This window comes from Loa loa (genome assembly GCF_000183805.2).
Source record: "Loa loa unplaced genomic scaffold supercont3.8, whole genome shotgun sequence".
NCBI classification, from domain to species: Eukaryota; Metazoa; Nematoda; class Chromadorea; order Rhabditida; family Onchocercidae; genus Loa; species Loa loa.
This window is the reverse complement of record NW_018108188.1, coordinates 377,821-399,135: the sequence shown is the minus strand read 5'-3', so window position 1 is coordinate 399,135 and position 21,315 is coordinate 377,821. Positions and strand designations below refer to the sequence as shown.

Here is a 21,315-nt window from a genome sequence, read left to right as displayed (position 1 = left end):
AAAAACTGAGTGAATGTTAGGTTCGTCTGTGGCTTGCAGTTTCGCAAATTGGAAGGATGACAGGGTAAGACATGCTGATGACCGTTTATTATGGTCGAGTCGTTGTATCGCTGCACTATGTCGTATAGCAGTTGTAGATTCAAAAGGGAGAGATGATACGACAAGCAAACAGCAAATACACTAAGATAAGGTGCTAGGCATCAATGACAGATAAACAGGCAGACATTGTAACAGTAAGCATTTCCCACACTTCCTTTCAGGTCGATGGTAGAGAACTGGTTATTAGTTTTGCCCTTGATTTTTTGGGTCAGTACAGATATCTTTCCTAGTGATCGATATTTTATGAAGATTACGAAAAACACTTATTAAATATTAAAGTCGCGCTCTTTGAAATAATTCCTGCTCATTAATAGTAAAGTGGAAAATTGTTGTATTCTTGGGAGTATTTTGCGCAACGTGACATAGAGTTGCAAATTTCTCATGATTTCCATCTCACCTTGGGTAATTAAACTAAACAATATTAACGTCACAAAGTCATTAGGAATGACAAAATACAAGTTAACGCATAAAGTTAAACTCCAAAATGTCGTCACGATAAATCCCAAAGACAGCAATCTGAAGGATAACAGAAAAGAATGCTGTCCTGCTATGTGAAAGATACCCTTCGTCGATGTGATTCAATGATTGCATGAATTGACGCTTTTGTTAGCATACATTGATGAAGTAATGCATAGATTAGTATAAAGCTCTTTACTAGTTAAACATACAGCATGTATATAAATTCTATCAAAAGTGATAGCATCCTTATGCATACATGGAAAAGAATTTGGATCATTTTCAAATCTTAGTCAGGCATACTAATACATCACATTCACTTATGATTCTTTATATACTTTTTCATGTTACAAATATCTTCAGTGATTGCTTTAGAGATTGTCAATTTTTACTTTTACTATTCCAATGCTTCGACGAATGGTTTTCAATGACAGTTTTCCTTTAACACATTTCCCTTTTCCCCAATATTCTACACTGCATCCAAAAGGCCATGATATGAACACAATTGCGGTCTGCATTATTTTACCTCTACTATATCCATTCCAAATGAAGACATAAGAGTTAGACTAATACAAAACTAGGAAGTATAACGGTTAACTCAATTATAGAGAAGAGAACGTTCAATTATCAGTTGAATTTCCTACCAGCAGTCGACATAACTTTTGACTCAAAAAAGATTTAAATCGATGGATGTGACATCTCACACACTGCACTAACGGAACCTATAAACTAGTGTCCAATGATGTAGCCGTTTGCAAATGAAGATATTATATTACTTTTACTAAATGCTATATCATTACTGATTGCCAAACCACTATACTCATCATTGAGTAAATTGAACTTACGGAAACACAATTAACCTCACCAAATATACCCGTGAGCCTGCAATGATGGTAGGAACTTAATACTAAGGTTAAACACCATTCAAAACATTGTTCAATCGAACATCGATGATCCCTAGTAATTATAAAGCACGAGGGACTTTTGAAGGTACTACGAAGTTATGAATCTTAAGAATAAAAAAAGTAATCTTGACTCCCACCTCCCCACTAATTATTGATTTGTATCTGGCGGCTACATGCAGACACTACAGATTACTTATTGTCTTTCTTTTGACCTTTATGCTTCCTAGCACAGCAGCAACTGCTTAGTAATTATTCTATATAAAATTTCAATTACTGTAAAAAAATGGTCGAAGCTTTTATCCAGTTCACATACTCCTCCCAATTAAAATAAAACCTATCCATTCTGATAAAAAAAACACAAACCTAAAGCAAAAAATATCTTCGTTATAATTTCCATCAGTTGTCTTTTCACTTCAAATATCTTCCTGCTTACTAGACATCAACCAGGATAAATTTTCTAGCTCTTGTAAGACAAACTGAAAAAAGCGTCTTAACAATCCCGACAACGAACCACATGGTAATCTGTGATGTCAGTAACAGGAATGATTAGAAATGCAGGCATCTCTCTGACATGATTTATTGAAAAATTACTATGCTCACTACAAAAAGACTGGAAAAGATGAAAAACTGGTAAAAAATTTCACAAACACAAAAATGTATGACATGTACAAGTCAGAACAATAATTTTATATCAATCAACAACTGCTTTTAGGTTCAAGTTCAAGTTAAGAGAAATGAATTTAAAACAAAGCGGCAAATTGCGGTATGAATGTTGCAGAACACACATGCGAAAGAGATTCTAAGATCAGATTTTCAAATAATACTGAAAAGATACACATCAAGTACCAAAGCATTTTACAGTAAACATCGTGAGGGTAAATAATTATAATACAATTGTTTCAATGCGATAAAACTTTAATCCGAACCAAACCATAAGGGGAGGGAAGTAATGAGAAGCTTGCTTTTCAAAATCTGCAGTCTATTTCTAGTTATTCGAGTTTTATCCTTGATCTGCAAACCCAAAGAACTCCTAGGTATTGAATTTCCATACCATTATGAAGGACAAATACTTATAACAAATGGAAATTTAATTACTTGAGAGTTTTTCGGTTTATAGAAAAAAATAAAATTAAAAGAAAAACGACTTATTCTTTAATGTTCAGAATGCTATCCAGGAAATATTCACATCATAGATGACTTGGCTCATTTATTGTAAAAAAAAACCTAATTCTCAGCGTTTGATCAATTCAAGTTCAGTTTGTCCACCAAAAAATTATGAAAATCGATGTGAAAATCAAAGGAAACGTCACCAAATTGAAGAAATATGCAAAAGGAAGGATAATGGGGAATCCACAAAATACAACAAGTCGAAACCATAAGAAACTAATAAACAAAAGTATTCTCAACAAAAGCATTCTCCATTAACGGACGTTAAAAGGAGAGCTCGGGTTAGATTGCAACCCGGATAATTATGGAACATTTAAGCCACTTTGCTTTAAACTGGGCCTTACCTACAAAGTTGAGAAATGATTAAAAATAATTAAGTCGGTATTTCTTTTATGACAAAAACGTAAGCTTTACGTAAGCTTGATTTCAATTTGAATTTCACTGCTTGATTTTTTTTTTCTTTTCCTCAATGAATAGTTAGCGTATGCAATCTTTTAAACAGCAGTGGAAATTGAAAAATACAAAACAGAAGCAATATCCGTTTATAAGTACCCGGTCGTCAGAGAAATTACCCGTGGCATCCGATATTTGGTACCACTGGTGTGAACATTATGTGGTCTCAGATTCTGTGGGTGTAGCTGAATCATATACCGTATCATTGTCGCGAGTTTCGGATTGCAATGTACACTGTCTATCCAATGATCCAGCACCACAGTCACAAAAGAAACTAAAAAACGGAACTAAATGAACAATAACTCAAAGAAACTGGAAAAAATGTTATAACCCAATATGTCGTAATAACAGAAATCCAGTAATCTCTAGAAGTTTCAATCAGTACTACTGAAAGTTTTTAAAGAATTATCTTCCATAATGCCTCGCTTGTCTTTCAATTTCATCGACTCACAACTATTAAAAAAGCGTCTGGATTGCTATTCTAAATTATGCAAATAGCTCAAATAACGAATAATAAAGTGATTTATGCTCTGGATGAGAATTAGCCTACGGTTTCAACACATAAGCAAGTAAAGCAACAATATGAAGTTTCAATGGAGAGTGGCTTTCTGTGAAATAACTGCTACAAAAATTTATAGACAAAACACAAGAAATGTTAACCGATCATGGCGAACAAACTCCACATTATGCCCTTTGTGACATGACTTGATGCAGTTGACACAAATTGCATTACGGTCTGTTGTATTACAACTTATGCATCTGTAAATTTATGCAAATGCTTCAACAATCCTTACGCCATACAAGCTGCAGAGTAAAAAAAAGTCAAGGTCGTATAAAACGGGGAAAATAACACCAGTTATGACTTATAACAAATAAGCATGCTGTCAAAAAGCTTGACAAACTTCTAATTTTTTCATAAATTCGCCTATACTCGGATAAATAGTCCAAACGATTGCTTTTTGAACTAGCAGAAGCTGTGGGTATGAAAAAGTGAAATCTTTCCAGTATTTCATATACTATATAAAAATTCCCAATAACAGTTTGTTTCAAAAACGGTAGCAATCTCCCCAAAATTATTCAAAGCATGAAAAAAAAAAGACCGGTAGAAGTCATGCATTGGAAATGAAGTGCAGGAACTTATTTTGAACAGGCAATATCCCTTAGCAATCGTCCGATCAACAGCATTATGATTATCGTATATGAGGTTATCACGCATTACTGGACGAACATCACTTGCCAAGCACAAGCCTAAAATAAAAATATAATGACTGATATGTTGTTAGGATAATTGGTTACAGTAAATGGGTGACTGAGATGATGACGACACTTAGAAATGAAGAGTTGTTGACATAGTAACCAGTTATTATGGAAATAAACCTCCGAATTCATTTTGAAACAGATGATTTCCTTCCAGTGTTGCCGTAGCACCATTTGTGATTTCGATGCCCGCAGCACGTCCTTTGTAAATCCGATTTCGTCGAAGAATAGGATTCGAATCGGTTGATATCAAAACACCAGCCTGGGCATTACGGTAGATTTCGTTATCTTCTAGTAAACCGCGGCCCTAAAATGAAAAGCTAGTTTTTCCCTTGGATAAGTTACTAGTTTTTTATTACCATTAAATTAGTTAATCAATTACCAGATGTAACAGCAGCTGAATGAAAGCAATTAAAAGCCCAGGGAAAGAAAAAGTCATACGGAACGATTGTCGAATCAAAAAAATGGTAATATAATGTCCACTTCCTAACTTCTACTTAACACGATTTCGTTAAAATTTTTGATATAGAAAGTAATGCAGCATTATTAATGCCTTCGTAATGTAGTATTATTTCAAATACTACACCAAGTTTGCGAAATTTAAACTGATATGCATAAAAAGAAATCGAGTCGCTGAATAATTCACACACATTACGTATTATGAACAAAACCTGTGAATAATTCACATGAACGAAACTAAAACCTCACTTTCGATTTAAGATTTACCTTATTGAATATACATATTCCTCCATCACGCCCATCGTAAATTTTATTACGTCGAAGGACTGGATTGCTTTCTGTTTTGATCCAAACACCTGCCATTGCATTATCGAAAATTTCATTATCTTCCAAAACACCTTTTCCACAATTATATACCAATACACCTCCATTTTGACCACCCCAGATTTTATTTCGAGTAATTTTGGGATTTGAACCTGTTCTGCAAAGACATTTATTTAGAAGGCACATAAAGATGAAAGCTCTTTTTTTCACTTACGACTCATTTTAAAATATCACTACATTATTCTGAATTCTAAGATTTGATTGGATAGGAATTCATGAGTTTGAAATTCACGAGCAACATTTTTCGGCAGCAAATTTTTGAGCACGTTAACTCAACATTTTGAATTGAAAAAAAAAACATCCTCTAGTGTCAGGAGTATACACCGAAGTTCTGCAATAAGAAGTAAACTCTGCCAAGCATAATGTTCGAATTAGAAGTCGCTGCAGATGATAATGTTGTTAAAAATAAGTTCATATTAAAACAAAAATTGTGAGAACAGATACCTTATTTGCACACCCGAATAAAGATGATTAAAGATGTCATTTTCTTCCAATAAACCATGTCCATTATCATAAAAATAAACGCCAACCTGTAAAATTCAGAGACTTTTAAAGAAGGGTGACGGTTAAAATATAAAAGAAAACAAAGAAAATGCAAAAATAACAAAATTAATTTAAAAACACAGCATACGTAACGTTCGAAACACAATAATATTAATTTCTGTACAAATTTTTGACTTTACTTTCGCATTTCACCGATATTTCGGAAGAATATTGTTGTTGTTTTCAGAAACAAAAAATACAGACTTGTTTGCCGGAATGTATACGATTTTTTCGCAGTATCGGGCAGGATCCAGTTGTCACCCAAATACCCGCAAGTGCATTTCCGTAAACCTCATTCTCTTCAATTAATCCTCGTCCTTTTTCGTGCTGCAAAACGAGTTGGTAGTGGTAATTTCTATAATGTCGTGTCATCTATGAAATAGGTCAAACACAAATACCTGCGAAGTTTATGAATCTATAAAGAAAAATGAGTTTGTAGTAGGAAAACAATCGACTAACACCGAATACACAACTTCCATCAATAATCGATCTCGTTTTGACTTCACTGTACCAAAATTGATTTAATTGATCCGTTTTAGGTATTTTATTTATGTAGAAAGAGAGAAAGGAAATCCTTAATGCCCTAATGTGAGAGACAACGCAACGGCTATTTCCGTGCTGAAGTGAATAATTGCAATTAATGCAACTTAAAATATTGAGATGTTTGAGTCGCTCCCCAAAAAATCTGCCGCTCCTTTCAAAACACTTTTCGCACAAAGTCTGTATGCACCTAACACTGATACTAAAAAAGGAACTTCTCGTAATCTTTCCATTTTTTAACAGTAATGGCTAAAACCAGAAATAAGATTCAATCTACAAATATATCATCACAATTATAATCTAGTTACCTTCAATAAAAATACTTTACAAATCATTAGCGACTACAGTCGCATATTTATTCACTTTAAGAGGATAATTTCGAAAGTTCACATAGAAATATGAAATCTCTGAAACACTTCGGATCAGCTAAAATTTCTGAACAACGTCCCTCAGAAAAATCATGCACAATGAAATAAAAAAGCTACCACATATATGCCTCCGTGATATCCACTATGTATTTTGTTGAGTCTAACAATCGGGTCGGAACCAGTACGTATTTGAATGCCAGCCAGATTATTTTGATAAATATTGTTTTGTTCAATGAGACCACGTCCTTCGCCAAATACGTAAACACCACCCTGCTGACCCGAAAATATTTCATTTTTCCGGACAGTGGGATCAGACTGTGATGTTATCCAAATGCCAGCGAACTGATTCGAGAATATTCGATTTTCAATGAACTGACCGCGCCCTATTAATATATAAGTTTTAAACCACTGAACATATAACTATCTTTGCATAAAATTAAGAAAAATGATGTAGGTAGAAAAACCGAAGAATCAGAAAAATTCATTGGACGCTATTCATGTGAAACGCAGAACTCCAACTATATGTTGGTAAATTTCTCTGAATTCTACAAAAAATTATCATTTTATTCCAACTCGTTAGAACATATTCCGTTTCAGAAGTTCCTCTTCCGGAAAATACAAAAACAAACTAACCTTTTTCATGTATATAAATTCCACCAGTTTGTCCGTGATGAATATCACAGCGAACAACAGTTGGATTCGCTTGGTTTTTTACTTCAATACCCGAAATGCGGTTACTATGAATATCGCACTTCTCGAAGTAGCCCTAAAAATAATATATACGAGCCAAAAATTAAGGTAAATTATTAAAAAAATTAGTAATAAGATTATCAAAATTTCTTATCCACCAGTGCGATGATAATCAGTGCAAAGTTATCCATTCCAAGGCATTATATGAATGCATGTTCAGTCTAAATCTGTCAAGAAGTTGAAGATCAAACTTACGCCCAAAACAAGGACTGAGAACTGCAAGTTAGAAATGTTTCATCAAAAGGTAGCTTTTCGATAAAAAATATAAAATGATTTTAACTTAATGAACTGACCATCCCGTGTTCAAAAGTGAAAACGCCAACGTCTCGACCATCATGAATATGGCAACGTCGAAAATATGGATTCGCTTTATTCTTCACCCAGACACCAGCTAACGTATTACGTGCAATTTCACAATCCTCGTATGTTCCGGTAGCATTGTCAGTAATGTAAATTCCGACGTTATCTGACCCACATATAGAACAATTCTTGATGTATGGGTTTGCCCCTTCATGCTTTACGCAAACTGTGGCACCTCCTGCAACAAGTGGCTGTTATTCTTTTATAGAACATATTTTTCAATTTTATGACATCACCGAATCATTACGATAATGCAAAGTGAATTCCATCTCTGACAAACCAGTCAAGTATTCAAACTTTGGAAGAACAGTTTCTTCCAACTATCTAGCGTTTGGCGCATATTCGTGAACAGAATGGGTGATGTCTTTTACCATGCTCAGATTTTTTGAATGAATTTATAATTCCAGTGTTTCACTTATTTTACTATCATATTTTCGTGTGAGTGCTGATAGGCTTCAAATATCATCTAATAATTTTAACATATTTTTGAATTTACTGAACTGTTCGAAAAAATACTTTCAAATTTTCGCAGATAATGTTGATCATTACTTCTCACCTTTTTTTGGATGACAGAAACTTAAGGAATTCAGAAAATGGAATGGATAGTTCTTTCTATTTAGAAGAATTCCCATCCTTACTCCAAGTACGATATGGTGGTAGTTTTCTTTGAATTAATTCACCTGTTCAGATCTTAAGTTAGTACATCATAAAATTTAACTTCAGAATACTACTCATTGAAAAACCGCATAAAAATTTGAGAAACTGAATGCAAACCTGAGCAGGTCGATGAAAAACTGCAATGCTCAATCAGTGGGCTAGCAAAAGCATTAACAACGAGAGCAGAACAAAGGTGTTGCGTATTTCCCACACGCATTGGGTCCAAAGGTGGTTCGATATACCTCACCGTACAAAAGCCAAGATATGCATATTCTGAACCTTCTACAAATGTTACCGTTGTCCCATTATTGCTGTCAATGATAACAGAATCTTGGAAGTTGCGTGATGAACCTGAAAAAAAAGAACTATTGGGGGACATTAAGTATAAAATTACAGCCCTAACTTTTCTCCAACATGAGAGTTCTGACCCAGTGTACTGCTTTTCTGAGTACTGGTTACCAAATATTTATACCGGACATGAGTGATTTCAGTCGTCAGATCATTTTGCCTACTCATCCGCTAATAAGAATACAACTGTGAAGGCAAAGGAATCTGAAGATAAAGCGGATCAAGTTGAACGCCGAGAAATCAGTAGCATCGAATTTACCATATTAACATCTATGTTAGTGAAATTTCTATTGCTTCAACTATCTTTGTCTTCCTAAGGATCAGAGATTGAGCTGACTGTTTGGGCTTGATAAAAATGTGACTGAAGGATTAAGAGTGAAGCTACTCTAATTAATTTTTATCTGAATAGGGATACACACAGGTAAAATTCTGATCTTGAAATATGCTAAGAAATCCAGAGTTTAACTGTTTCTAAAATAAGTGAACTACCTGCTCCGATAATTTGTAGTGGTGTGTCGACCACTAACTGCGTCGAAGTATACATTCCTTCATGCAAGAAAATTAGCTTTTCTATCTCATTAGGAAGTTGTTCACAATGTTCAATTGCATTACTGAGATTTTTAAAATGCAATATGTTGCGTCCACCGTGACCTTCGTAAATATGAGCAGAACCGAGTCTTACATGAACACCTCGGCGCTGAAAACATCAGTATAAAGTAAAATAAACTATAATATTACAAATTTATTAATTTACAGCTTTATCACTGAATTCAATCAAAGAGTGATATTACACACTAATTAAATACAGCAATTAAATACACAAGTCCTCATTTCCATCAATTTCAACTGGAGAATATTGTGCGACGCTAATCAGTTAGCAACATGAAAACATAAAGTATCCCCAGGAACCTGAAGGAGGCTCAAACAGCAATAACCCAAGTGTTTCAATGGTAAGATTAGAGTGAAAATTTCAAGTGTCCTACTATCTGCAAGTTCTGCCAATACTCACCAACTGACGAAAACTTTCTTTCCATGGGTTTACAACATCTCTCCAACGACTCATTTCCCGAAATTCGAATTTGCGTGGTTCAGGATGATAAAGAGGTATCCGATATTCAAAAGCTCCTTGATACAGCATCTTCCTGAGAAGAATACACAATATGGGAAAAAAAATTTTCTACTAAAGAAATTTCAAAAATAGTACCTTTACAAATTCTGATTCAGAAACCTCACTGAAACAAGAAAGTGACATTCTTTACGCTAATCAATGATGGAAACCGTTGATCAAATTAAACAGAAAATGATATGCACCGTCAATACAAAACTATCCTAATCAGAGAACACATTATCAGTTACCATTCGTTCTTCTCTTGAACAATCTAACTTCATGACTGTGAACAGACTTTTACAAAACTGCTTAAGATCTTAGCTTACATAACATGCATTTCTTCGCATTCAAACAATCAGCACCGTAACGTTATTTGAAGATATCCAGACGACTTTATATATTTACGTATGATTATTTACAATGACCCTTTCTCCTTTTCCTTTTAATAAATTATAATTTAAATTTTTTGTTAATAAATCATGTATGGATATCAGAAAAAATCATAGTATTCATCGGACACACTAAGTTGAATTTGTTGAACAAACTGACAACGTGAATATTTGAAAACGTTGGAGTAAAGTTTTTTTTTTAATTTCGAAGATTTTTGAATTGTGAAAAATCTGCTTAATAATGATACTGAAACTTACCACAAATTTAAATCATTTGATAACCGATAAAAACGGCGTGATACAGCAGAACATGTCAGGAGATCGCCTTCGTAAAGAAATGAATAAATCTAAAAATAATCAGATTTTACTCTATTTTTTACGTAGAACATCTGCATCACAGGAAATATCGGACTTGTGCACTGAAACAAGAACAATAAGCACAGCATCTGAATATCGCATAAACAAAACTAAATTTATACATACCTTCATAAAAATTTCATCTGGTAAGATATCAATTGAAGAATCAGATGAATAACGCTCTACAGACAGATCCAAGCTAGAAAAAATTGTGATTAATGCTAAAAAAAAAGCAATACGAAGTGAATAGGACATCTCATGTATGCAACGTGTTTACGATGAATTTACCTTAACTTCATAACACATTTGGGAAATTATGGATTTAGATTGTATGCATAAAGTCCACAAATCTCTTCCTTTTATCCGAAGTAAAGTCGAGTTTCGAAAATAGCTAATTACAATGTTATGAAAATGAAATCAATAAATTTGAGCAAACAATGCATACAAATTTTCATACAATCCATACATATAAACATAAAAATTTTCCCGAATAATCCAAAATTTGGACTCATAACACAGAGCAAAACTTTACACGACAGCCTAAAATTTAATACGTTGTATTTCAATAAGTTGAGAGAAGCTATGAAAAAACAAAAAACGTCCAGTTCTTTCTATGTATTAACTCACAAATGGTGTATTTAATTGCACGTCCCAGTTCCTTACTAAATCCAACTTAGACATTTCAGTGCTCTAGAAACCTCAAAACAACCTCGCTTTCGATTTATTCTTTTCTACTCATAGATATGATCAACCCAACTGACATGAGCTTAAAAACAAAGAAAAAACAGAAACAGTCGTGATGTACCTGTTTTGCGCTTCAGTCAGTGGATCTCCCTTTATTCGTTTACGTAACGGTCCCAATGATTTCTAAAAAAAGTAAGTGAATTATTTCTCCACAAATGTGTGTTTTAAACAAGATTCTAATGAATCCGTGAAATAAAAAGGAAAAAAACCAGTTTATTTCATATTATTTCGTTTATGTAGCGCAGGAAGACAAGCACATCGTTTCAAAAAGCACATCTAAACAGATGAAAAAGTTGTACAAAATTACAAGTTTACTTTTATCCAAATATTTCATGAAAAACCGATTGGCTGGAAATAATTTCTGATAAACATTAATTAGAGCACTGGGAAACTCATTAACTAAATGACAGGCTCATCAACTAACTGAATCATTCTTTTAGCTGACTTTAGGTTATTTGAAATTGTTACATGGTATACTCATCAAACGAAGATTTTGATTTATAGAAAACAAAATTGTTCTGTTCAGGAAAGAAGAATAAGCTGCACGAAACACACTTCCAACTGAGTAATTAGGACAACATATAAAAATATGAACAAAAGGAATGTCTGAATGACAATGCTTTTTCGAATAATGGCTTCTCTGTTAAATGCCGTATCTCTTTCTTTGTTTATAAAGGAAAAAAAACTTTGAAACAAGTGCAGATGATGTGTAGTAATACTTATCAATAGCTCCTTAATATCAAAAAGAATTGTTCAGATATCGGGCCCAATAGCTCCTTAATATCAAAAAGAATTGTTCAGATATCGGGCCCAATAGCTCCTTAATATCAAAAAGAATTGTTCAGATATCGGGCCCCACTGGCGATTCGAAATTCAGCTTTCAGAATCAGTCATTCCCCATTCCTCATCTGCTCGTCATGTTGCCAGCAAATCAAAACTATCTGATCTGATCACTCATCAAATGGCTATATGAAAAACATGTACATGTGAAAATTATCGTATGTTTAGAATAAAATATTCAATGGAGTACCATTTGGAACTATACATGTATTGGATCTTAAGTACAGTGATCAAAATCAAGTTCTTAGCAGTAGCTAAATAAGTAGAAAGAAATTAAGACGTTGCCTATTTTTCAGGGATGGAAGTGTTGAAAGATTAGAAAAAAAACCATTCGGTTTCCACTTCTTCGGCAAATGAAATTTCCTACCTTCTTCTGCTCTGTTTGGTGAAAATGAAGAAGACGAAGCAAGGAAGTAATGAAACATTCCTACGAAAAGTAGAAGGAAAATTTACATGACGGACAAGCACTAAGAATTGAAGATCCTACTTGTAGTACTTTTTTCTTCTTTTCATTTGGGAGACTTTTTTTATTAAAAAAAAATTATCCGTTCAATTCCTATCCTCGTTATTCACACTAAAGATAAAATTTATAGATCATCTAGAGTGGAAAAATGCTGCTTTAATTCCTCTGAAAAGTTATACTAGGAAAGGAAATTTAACCACTATTAAAACAGTCTGATGATAGGAAGGATCAGGATTACTATGCTTAAGGAAGTATTCCAGATGGCATACCAATTAAAGTCGTTCTGGAAAATGATGAGTGCTCTCAAAAAGTATATGTACTATCATTTTGTATAAGTGTAGAAAGTTTCCAGAACTATTTAGAAAAAAAAGAAAACTCATAAACATATCCCATCTAATCCCTACTTCCCACAATTCGTTAAAAACAAGTTCTCTCTAAAAAGAAAGAAATGTTCAAAAAACTGTAAAAAGGTGAAGCACAAGCACAATAATAAAACTGCTCTTCTACTTTAGGTGTAATTAGGCTCTCGGATCAAAGTATCTCCAATATGAGCATTGGACACAAAAAGAGCATCATATTACTGCGGTCCTCAGTTTTTCCTTCTGGTATCCATCAGGTCATATCCCAGAATCCATTCTAAACTAAACTGTAACATACTTTTCGGTACAACACGCAAAATATTGACTAGATTTAACTAAAATTTTAGGAGAAAGACTTGTTTGTTTTAATTTGGAAAAAAATTCCATCCTTAGAAGACTGTAATATGTGAAAAAAAAGCCTTCCTTTTCTTCTACACCACTTTTCCTTTACTTGTTTCATCCTTACTAAAAAATCACTTCTGTATGATGAACAGACTATTAGAACAATATACACCAGGAATATACCTGAAAACTTTTTCGAAGGAAAATTTCTAGGTTAATCGGTTTTTGCAAAACTTATCAAAATATAAAACCGGCGGTACCAATCAGTATGGTTTTAAAATCCCATCATTCTATCATTCTATCATTCATAAGTTGTAGTTTTACGTTCCCGAATAATGAGGTCTTCTGAACGCAGAGCAATTATTATAACGTTGACCAGAAATTACAAAAAGAATTCGTTATTTTTATTCACTTTTTCTATGAATTTCTTTTTCGTACAAATCAATATACGAAAAATGTTTTTTGCACATATTACAATTCTGTTTATATGCAATATTACATACTTCCGATTCAAATAAAGTTAATTACCTCATCGGTTATTGCAACCATGCTATTCATAATGCAGCCATCCTCTTCGCTGTGTTGAAGAGACCGCCGACGACGCAATTCATACCTGTATGACATAGAAGTTTTGATTTCAAATGGACAACTTTAAAATAATCCAAACATAAATATGGGTGAATTCGGCAACTTGTTTACTGTCCAGATAATGATAGAAATCTGTCATAATTTATGAGTAGAAGTCCAGGATCCCGAGTGATAAGCTTAAAGGCATTTTTGACATTGTAAGCCCACAATGATGCACCATGAATTAGAATATAAACTAACATTCATATGTCAACACCGTCGCTATATGACTTTCTAGATTGAATCTGTCTTATTTCGTAGAACAGATGTTTAGCTAATAACTACATACTGTAATAAAATGTTTCCTTTTTTCCAAAAATTTCAAGAAAACAAATTTCTGCCTTTTCCTGAAATTACAAAAAGGAATCATCCCATCACAGCAATACCTTATGTTATCTAATCTTCCAATTACCTTTTCCTAGCAGCCATATCGGTGATATCCGTTTGTACAGGTACTGACTGGAGGTACGAAACAGAACTGCTCACTGGCGTTGACGTTTGTACTGTCGGCGGTTCTGCAGGATCTGCTTGTCCACTATTACGACGTCGCAGCACTATAACTTGTGAGAATTCAAATACATTGATTAAATGATATATCAAAACCTGCCGTGACCCTAACGACCTCACGATCAGAATATCAAACTTTTCCCCAAATTATACATGTGACTTACGATGCAAGCACGAATTTTACGAAAAATAAACTGGAAAAATGCATTAGAAAGAAGTTAAAACTTTATAACATCCTAATTTTTTTAAATGGTCCTTAATTTTGTTGAATGATCTTTTGTCGTGGAGAAAAGCTCACTCACTGATTGATATACAACACTGCTGACACATTTTTTTTTAATTTGTAAAACTGTACCCATGCTATGCAAAGTGATCTTTCGCTTCTTCCCGCGAATCAGAGTTTGTCGAGGAAGGCTGATCGACAGATTCGGACTTGAATCGTCTTCTCCATCCGCCATATACCATAAGTAATTACCTTAATTGAGCAATATGTGAAAGAAAAAGGGCAACTAAGAAATCCAAAACCTTCACATATATTATCAATTTCATCACATCCAATGGATTTGATCTCGACTACCCAACTGCTGCTCTCCCAGTTGTATGAAATGTCAAGATTGGATTTCTCGCATGTAATGGAATCTATAATTTTATCATCTACAATTTGAAAGAAAACCACTGTTGTAAATTATTCACACTTTTTTTCCAACAACATACAATTTCGGATCTCCGGCCTTCCAAACTATTTAGATCCTGAATAGAAATGATCTAAGGGTTACCTATGTGAAATGTCCGCTGATATCAGCATGGAGAAATGCTGTCTCATGTCACGCTGATTCAATCTAATCCTAACCACCAAAAAATGCAAAAAACATTTAACACACGTATAAAAAGAGAGGAAAAAAGAAAACATAGAAACTATTGCTGAGTGGTGACATATATTTCAATTAACACCCTCCTTTTTTATAAAGAGAACTGCAAGGAATGAACTAGCTCAACAGGTTTTTTTTGTCCCCAAATATTTCGTCGCCGTTACTTCCATGTTTGAGGGTGGGAGAGCTGCAATAGAGGGAAGAGAAGAGACAATTTTGGTAAAGGAAAAAATAGATAAAACGATGTAAGCCGTTTGATTCACGCATCAATCAAAGATAATGATAAGGGACACACCACAAAAAAAATTTATTGGTAGTTTCCTATCGATTAACACTGGATGCATGAATGCTTTGACTGTCGATGGTATCATAGGACTGAGATCATTTCAAAGTAAAAGCATTCATTTTACTTGTCAAAATAATATCGACATAAGGAGTAACACAAATATGTTATTAATAATATCACAAATACATATTAAAAGGAAGATTTTCTAAAACATTCTCCAAATATTCATTTTATCAGTAGAATAATATCTTAATATAAGGTTCAGAATAATAAAATGATGTTCAATTTTACTTTATTATTCTCCTGGATAGTACATTTTTGTTCTCGATGCAACCCAGGCTATTCTTCGAGATTTCATTTTCTAGCAAATGGCAAAAATGGAGAGCACAGTTTAGAGCAGTTGTCATTGCTGGGTGGTATGTCCACAAAATATGATCACTTATTGTCAAGTTTCAACTGCATCGGTCTAACTCATAACATCCACTCATTAAAAGGTAATATGTAAGGAAAATGATGTATCAAAAACTGTGGCCCATCACACTCAATGACTGGAGGACTACAGCAAATCGATCAGAATCAAAGATAAAGTCTAGAAAGAATCAGCACCAAAATACCCAAATATATGGTTTATAAATGATCCTATATAGTTCTCCCAATCCAAATATAAGGTTTATAAATAACCCTATACTTGACATGATATATCAGGAAGACATGACAGTTGCCTCCGACAGAAACCTCTCAAACTTTGGAGGAACCCAACTCCATAGGTGAATGGATGGGTCAGATGAAGTGGATGAACCCATAGACGATGTGGAAGATTTCCACATGAGTTTGAATTTAAAAAAAAGAACAAAAAGAAATTTCCTTGAACAACCACACCGTCAGACAGACGGAAATAATTAAATGGAACGAGCGGTTAGTGTCGTCGCCTTCAGGCAGATGGCACTCACCGTATCAGCTTTTTGGTAGCGAGAAAATTCGTGGATCTGCCAAAATGCCAGCGAGTCATATCGCACGAGAGGACAATGGTTCGAGATGAACAGTGCAGGAAAAGAAGTCCGAAGCACCGATTGCTTCAAAGATAACCCATCCACACATACAACCGAACAGTAATAGTAAATCTTTCAACATAATATTAAACTAAAACGTACACACTGCGCGAAACACAGACACACACATACATATACATAATACGCATGGAAAAGAAAATGAGAGCTATCGAATTGTCAACGTGACTACGAAATATACATACATACACACACACACGCACATACATACACACACATATACACATACACACACAACATACACACATATGCACACACGGGATCGATAGATGCCCTCTAGCGTCGGTAGTGAGATAGATGACACATTGTATACAAGCCACCCCAAAACAGGCGTACTACTACTACCACAACTATACTGCAGGGGACAGAAATATTCGAAGGAAGATTTCGGGTCAACCATTGAAATCCTACGGGTCGCTTCGAAATCTGCCCTATCTCATGGATTTGGATACATTGCCAAAGTTTGGTAGGGATATGCTTTCACAAAATAACATCATAACCATATAGAGAATTCTATAGGACGGATGGCATGATAGTCCCTAATTCGAGAGGAAGCAGTTTACCGTGACATTCAAAGAATAATTTTCCAAAATCCTTTTTCTTTCATCCCGTTCATATCTGCTCAAGAAAAGAAGAAGCTGCTAACCACAGATAAGTAAGAAGTCTGCAACATGTCTCAGAATTCCCGTGAAAATAGCCTCAAGCAATTCGACCCTATGAATAGACAGAAAGATTTTGCGGAAATTTTGCATTAATCTCACAATAGTATATATTCATATATAACATTCAACGGTTTTGACTTCCACGTGAAAACAAAAAAAAGAAGCAAGACGTTAAGGTAACTATCAATAAGGTAAAGTGCTGGAGAAATGGCAGTACGGAAATGCTTCTAACCAAATATAAACTTCATATATAGGCTTTTCCAAACATCTCTTACTTTAAAGCAACGATGAGTAACAAAACTTGCAATGACCAAGGTGAGCCACACAAATGAAGAAAGTCTTTTGGTTGGAGACATTTTTGCCCGAGTATTCTCTAGTGAAACTCGCCGGTTGTACGACACCGTAAACGAAAGACAGTTATCGAACCTCCACGAAATTCCCGGTCCACATGTTAAACACCAGAATTCTTCATTTTACGCACCGAGGTCCGTTAAATATTGATTCACTTGGGGTTGGTTCATTTGATAGAGGTATTTTCTGTTAGGGTAGCTGAACCAGTACAGTTCCAAAAATGCGTGATATTCGGATGCTCTCTTTTTACTCTGAACTGCTGAGTGACATTGGTAAATCTTCGCTAGAATTGCACAAATTGGTGTAATTCCTGGTATGAATATGTAATGTTTGGAAGAAGTAAACGATGGTTTGACATAATTAAATGTTGAATGAAAGTTCGTGGTTAGGCAGTGCCATTTTTGATCAGAAATTTGCTCTCCTACTACTGGAAGTTTGTTTTGCTTAAGGTGAAACTATAAAACAGAATGATGATGGACGATAATGTGAAGATATCCGGAAAGGTGCGGCGATGTCGAATTTCACGAAACAAAAAGCGATACTGGAAAAAGGGTACGCAAATCCAGGATGCAGAGGATTTTCTCTGTAAAGTTCAGGTTGATGCTGTTAAAGGTATATCAGAAATGCTCTCTCTTTCTGGTTAACGTGTTTAGTTTACGAGAAACTGAAAAAAAAAAGGCATTTGTGGGAATGAATTAGACTTATTTCATTGGTTGGTCACTACCATGATAAGTTCTAATACCACTTGTAACGCATTTTGTTGCTGCAAATCTTACTTGATTTCAGATGCAGAAAAGCAAAGTGAGGACAACCTGTTTACCGTCGACAGAAAATTAACAAGACGACAAATGGCAGCTTTGATGAAGAGATTAAAAAAGAAAGAGTTGGTTGATTCTCATAACCGTTGTAGATATCATTTACCATTATCCATCCCTCGGGCAGATCAAGTTCAATTTTTGAAAACATCTTTCTGTTACTGTCTTCGTATGAGACCGTAGCAAGTCCGTATGCAATAAGGAATAACAAATAGCTGGGTTTTTGTTCTCGAGCAATGATAATTTTGTTGCTGTGTTCGTCATCAGCGAGGATTTTTCTTCCTGTTTAAAAATTTCAACGATTTGGATTTAGACCTATGGAGAAAGAGGAGAATGTGTCTAAACGGCAGCTGAGGAAGATGCTTCTGGAAAAATCAAGAAAACAAGTTACAGCCAAAGCTAGCTTTCCAGAAAGTACGGCAATCAAGCCTCGAAAGCCGTATGATCTTTGGGGTGCGGATTTTTAACCAAAGCTTGCAGAAGCATCAACTGTCGTTTGATCGTAAATGATATAATTCGAGGCATTAGACGTGATTCCATAATTTTTGTTTACTATATAATTTTCACCACGTTTCCACAGCGAAAGGTAAAGCTGGTAGTAGAGAAGATATCATTAAAAGCGATCGATTTGTCAATATCATGCAAAAAAAGAAAAATGACGGTTACGAAATTTGTTAAAATTTGACCGCCGTATACGAGATAACTATTGCAGAAGGATAATTCCTGATGAGCTTTTTATCCGAGAATGTTGAGAGCATAGTAATGTTTTAGTAGTTTAAGTTGCTTAATTGGTGCCTTGAAGCTGTGTAACTGTTCACCGTCCATTAATTTTGACGTAAGTCACTCTGCTGATATGGCGGCATAATTTTGAATATTTAATTCTCCCTTTTTTTAAGGTGAAGACAACCAACATTCAGAAAAGGAGGTTTCGGTAGTGGAGAAGTATCATCTTTTAACTACTAAAAAAAAATTGCCGCAGGAACCGAAAACTTTAAAGCATATAACTAGTATATTACAGCATGTGGAAGTTGCTCCGGCTGGTGCGTCTTATAATCCTCCAGTGTCTAAATATTTGGTATATAAATTTGAATCTTTGTTACTTTTCAAGGATTTCAAACGCATTCCTAAAGAAAGAATATATGTTTTAATGAGGCTTACTGACTCGTTGTGCATGTCTTTCACGATCGCTGGTGAATTTTTTCGAACTTTGGGCGACTGCCAAATTACTCTTTTTCATTTTGATATGCTTCTTGGTTTCGTAATTCTTTACCCCCTTGTCTCAGTCCTTTCAACTTCACTGCTTACCTTACTGCATCATTTTTCCATTTCCTGCTGTGTTCTGATTGCTAATGTATATAACTCTATGGGACCATGTAAGAGAAGCGATTTAAACTATTCAAGTATGTCAGCAATTAGCACAAGTTAAACATTGTATTATAGGACTATGTTACTGAGGTAGCCGAAGAAGAAAAGAGAAAAATTAAAGAAAGTGAAAAGCTAGAACGTGAGCTCGCACTACTTAAACAAAAATATGCTACTCAGGTTTGCATTTGTTTTTATTTCATTGACAATTGTAATTTCTGTTTTCATCATTTCTTCAACAAGCATTTTAGGAAGAAATCGAACTGGAATTAAAGGCAGGTCTTGATGGTAGTGATGATAGCAATAACGAAATTCCGGAAGATGTGAATGAAATAGAACAGAACAACAGTGGTGGTAAGTTAAGGCTTCCTCTTTTTTTTTTCTCTCAGCCCTGCTCAGAATTACTGAAAATTTGCAAATGATTTTAAGAAAAAAAGCCAAGCATTAAACGAAAGACGAGGAAAACTCGACATTTGGAACATATGGAACGAAAACGAAAAGAAATTGAAAATATGTCTGCATTTCAAAAAGAACAGATGCATTTTCTTTACTCGTGAGTATTTCAGAAAGTCTTTTGGTAAAAGGTTATAATTATCAAAATCAAATCATTACTTTGAAGGCAGATTTCCATTTTTTGTTTCGAGAATCTTCTGCTTATCAAGTTGTTACAGAGCCCGGAAATTGAATAAAAAAATCAGTAAAGAAATACAAGAACGGGAAGAATTTGCGAAAAAACGGAAAGAGCGCAAAGTCAGTTGTAGTTCATTTCATGTTTATTTGTTTTTTTTTTATTTAGTGTTGAGGTCATCTACCCAAAAGTGCTTGATGCAGCGGAAAAAATTTAGCGAGTCTACATCAGCCAATAGGATATTATACCTAACATCAGTTTTCATATCATTTCCCTTCGATATTTTTCAGTTGATCAAAAGATTTGCGGGTATACAGCGTTTGGGTCGTGGAAAGTTTGAACCCTGCGAGAAACCCGTTTTGTTAACTGAAGAGTTGCCAGGCTCTTTACGAGAACTAAAGCCGCAGGTTTGTTTTATGTTATCGGAACTGCCTTCTTCGGTCTTTTGATTACCTATTCTAGCCTTATATGTTGAAGTTGTTTTTCTTTATCCTTGCTGATAAATATCGCTATTCTCCATCCATTGATCACGTAGTAGCAGTATAAAATGTATCTTTTTATCGTAAATTGTATTGAAGTACGAAATGAGTCGAAGTCTTGAATTTTTAAGTATTCAAACGGTTCTCATAGTTCTAAGCAACTTCAAGATTGATTCGAAGGACGAGACTTCGCGTTTGACTGATATTATTGCATATAATTCTCCACAGGAATATTTCTTTCCTTATGACGACCTTATTCGGTCGTCTTTCTAGCTGTTGACNGAGTCAAATGTTACAGGGCAGTATTTTGACAG

General features: G+C 34.5%; 4 protein-coding genes across 5 annotated transcripts in view; 3 read left to right on the top strand and 1 right to left on the bottom strand.

The window, feature by feature from the left end:
* Positions 1-2,617: 2,617 nt before the first annotated feature.
* LOAG_16571 lies at positions 2,618-14,940 on the bottom strand (the record flags this gene model as incomplete). 2 transcript variants are annotated; one of them, XM_020449223.1, is made up of 19 exons in its annotated part: positions 2,618-3,354; positions 3,741-3,839; positions 4,181-4,328; positions 4,458-4,644; positions 5,064-5,277; positions 5,625-5,710; positions 5,928-6,050; positions 6,749-7,014; positions 7,265-7,397; positions 7,675-7,919; positions 8,516-8,749; positions 9,236-9,443; positions 9,756-9,888; positions 10,502-10,590; positions 10,727-10,799; positions 11,406-11,467; positions 13,877-13,961; positions 14,388-14,529; positions 14,838-14,940. In XM_020449223.1, the coding sequence occupies 19 exons, from the start codon at positions 14,938-14,940 to the stop codon at positions 3,237-3,239; spliced, it is 2,748 nt and encodes a 915-aa protein (XP_020307292.1). In that variant the 3' UTR covers positions 2,618-3,236. The 2 variants fall into 2 exon arrangements, with proteins under 2 accessions (XP_020307292.1, XP_020307293.1); XM_020449224.1 differs by having other exon boundaries at positions 4,196-4,328.
* A 1,468-nt stretch (positions 14,941-16,408) lies between these two features.
* On the top strand, positions 16,409-16,676 carry LOAG_02070 (hypothetical protein; the record flags this gene model as incomplete). The annotated part of the gene is made up of 2 exons (XM_003137608.1): positions 16,409-16,466; positions 16,573-16,676. 2 exons carry the CDS (start codon positions 16,409-16,411, stop codon positions 16,674-16,676), a joined length of 162 nt encoding a protein of 53 aa, XP_003137656.1.
* A 297-nt stretch (positions 16,677-16,973) lies between these two features.
* LOAG_02069 (hypothetical protein) lies at positions 16,974-17,174 on the top strand (the record flags this gene model as incomplete). The annotated part of the gene is made up of 1 exon (XM_003137607.1): positions 16,974-17,174. The coding sequence occupies one exon, from the start codon at positions 16,974-16,976 to the stop codon at positions 17,172-17,174; it is 201 nt and encodes a 66-aa protein (XP_003137655.1).
* Positions 17,175-18,159: 985 nt separating this feature from the next.
* The window catches only part of LOAG_16570 (hypothetical protein), a gene marked incomplete at its 3' end in the record, with an annotated part of 4,080 nt that continues 924 nt past the window's right edge, over positions 18,160-21,315 (top strand). The window contains exons 1-9 of the mRNA XM_020449222.1: positions 18,160-18,329; positions 18,504-18,600; positions 18,846-18,985; positions 19,429-19,607; positions 19,973-20,074; positions 20,146-20,248; positions 20,324-20,447; positions 20,566-20,644; positions 20,813-20,929. Of these exons, the coding sequence (XP_020307291.1) occupies positions 18,185-18,329; positions 18,504-18,600; positions 18,846-18,985; positions 19,429-19,607; positions 19,973-20,074; positions 20,146-20,248; positions 20,324-20,447; positions 20,566-20,644; positions 20,813-20,929 (1,086 nt within the window). The 5' untranslated portion in view covers positions 18,160-18,184. The remainder of the gene's footprint in view (positions 18,330-18,503; positions 18,601-18,845; positions 18,986-19,428; positions 19,608-19,972; positions 20,075-20,145; positions 20,249-20,323; positions 20,448-20,565; positions 20,645-20,812; positions 20,930-21,315) is intronic.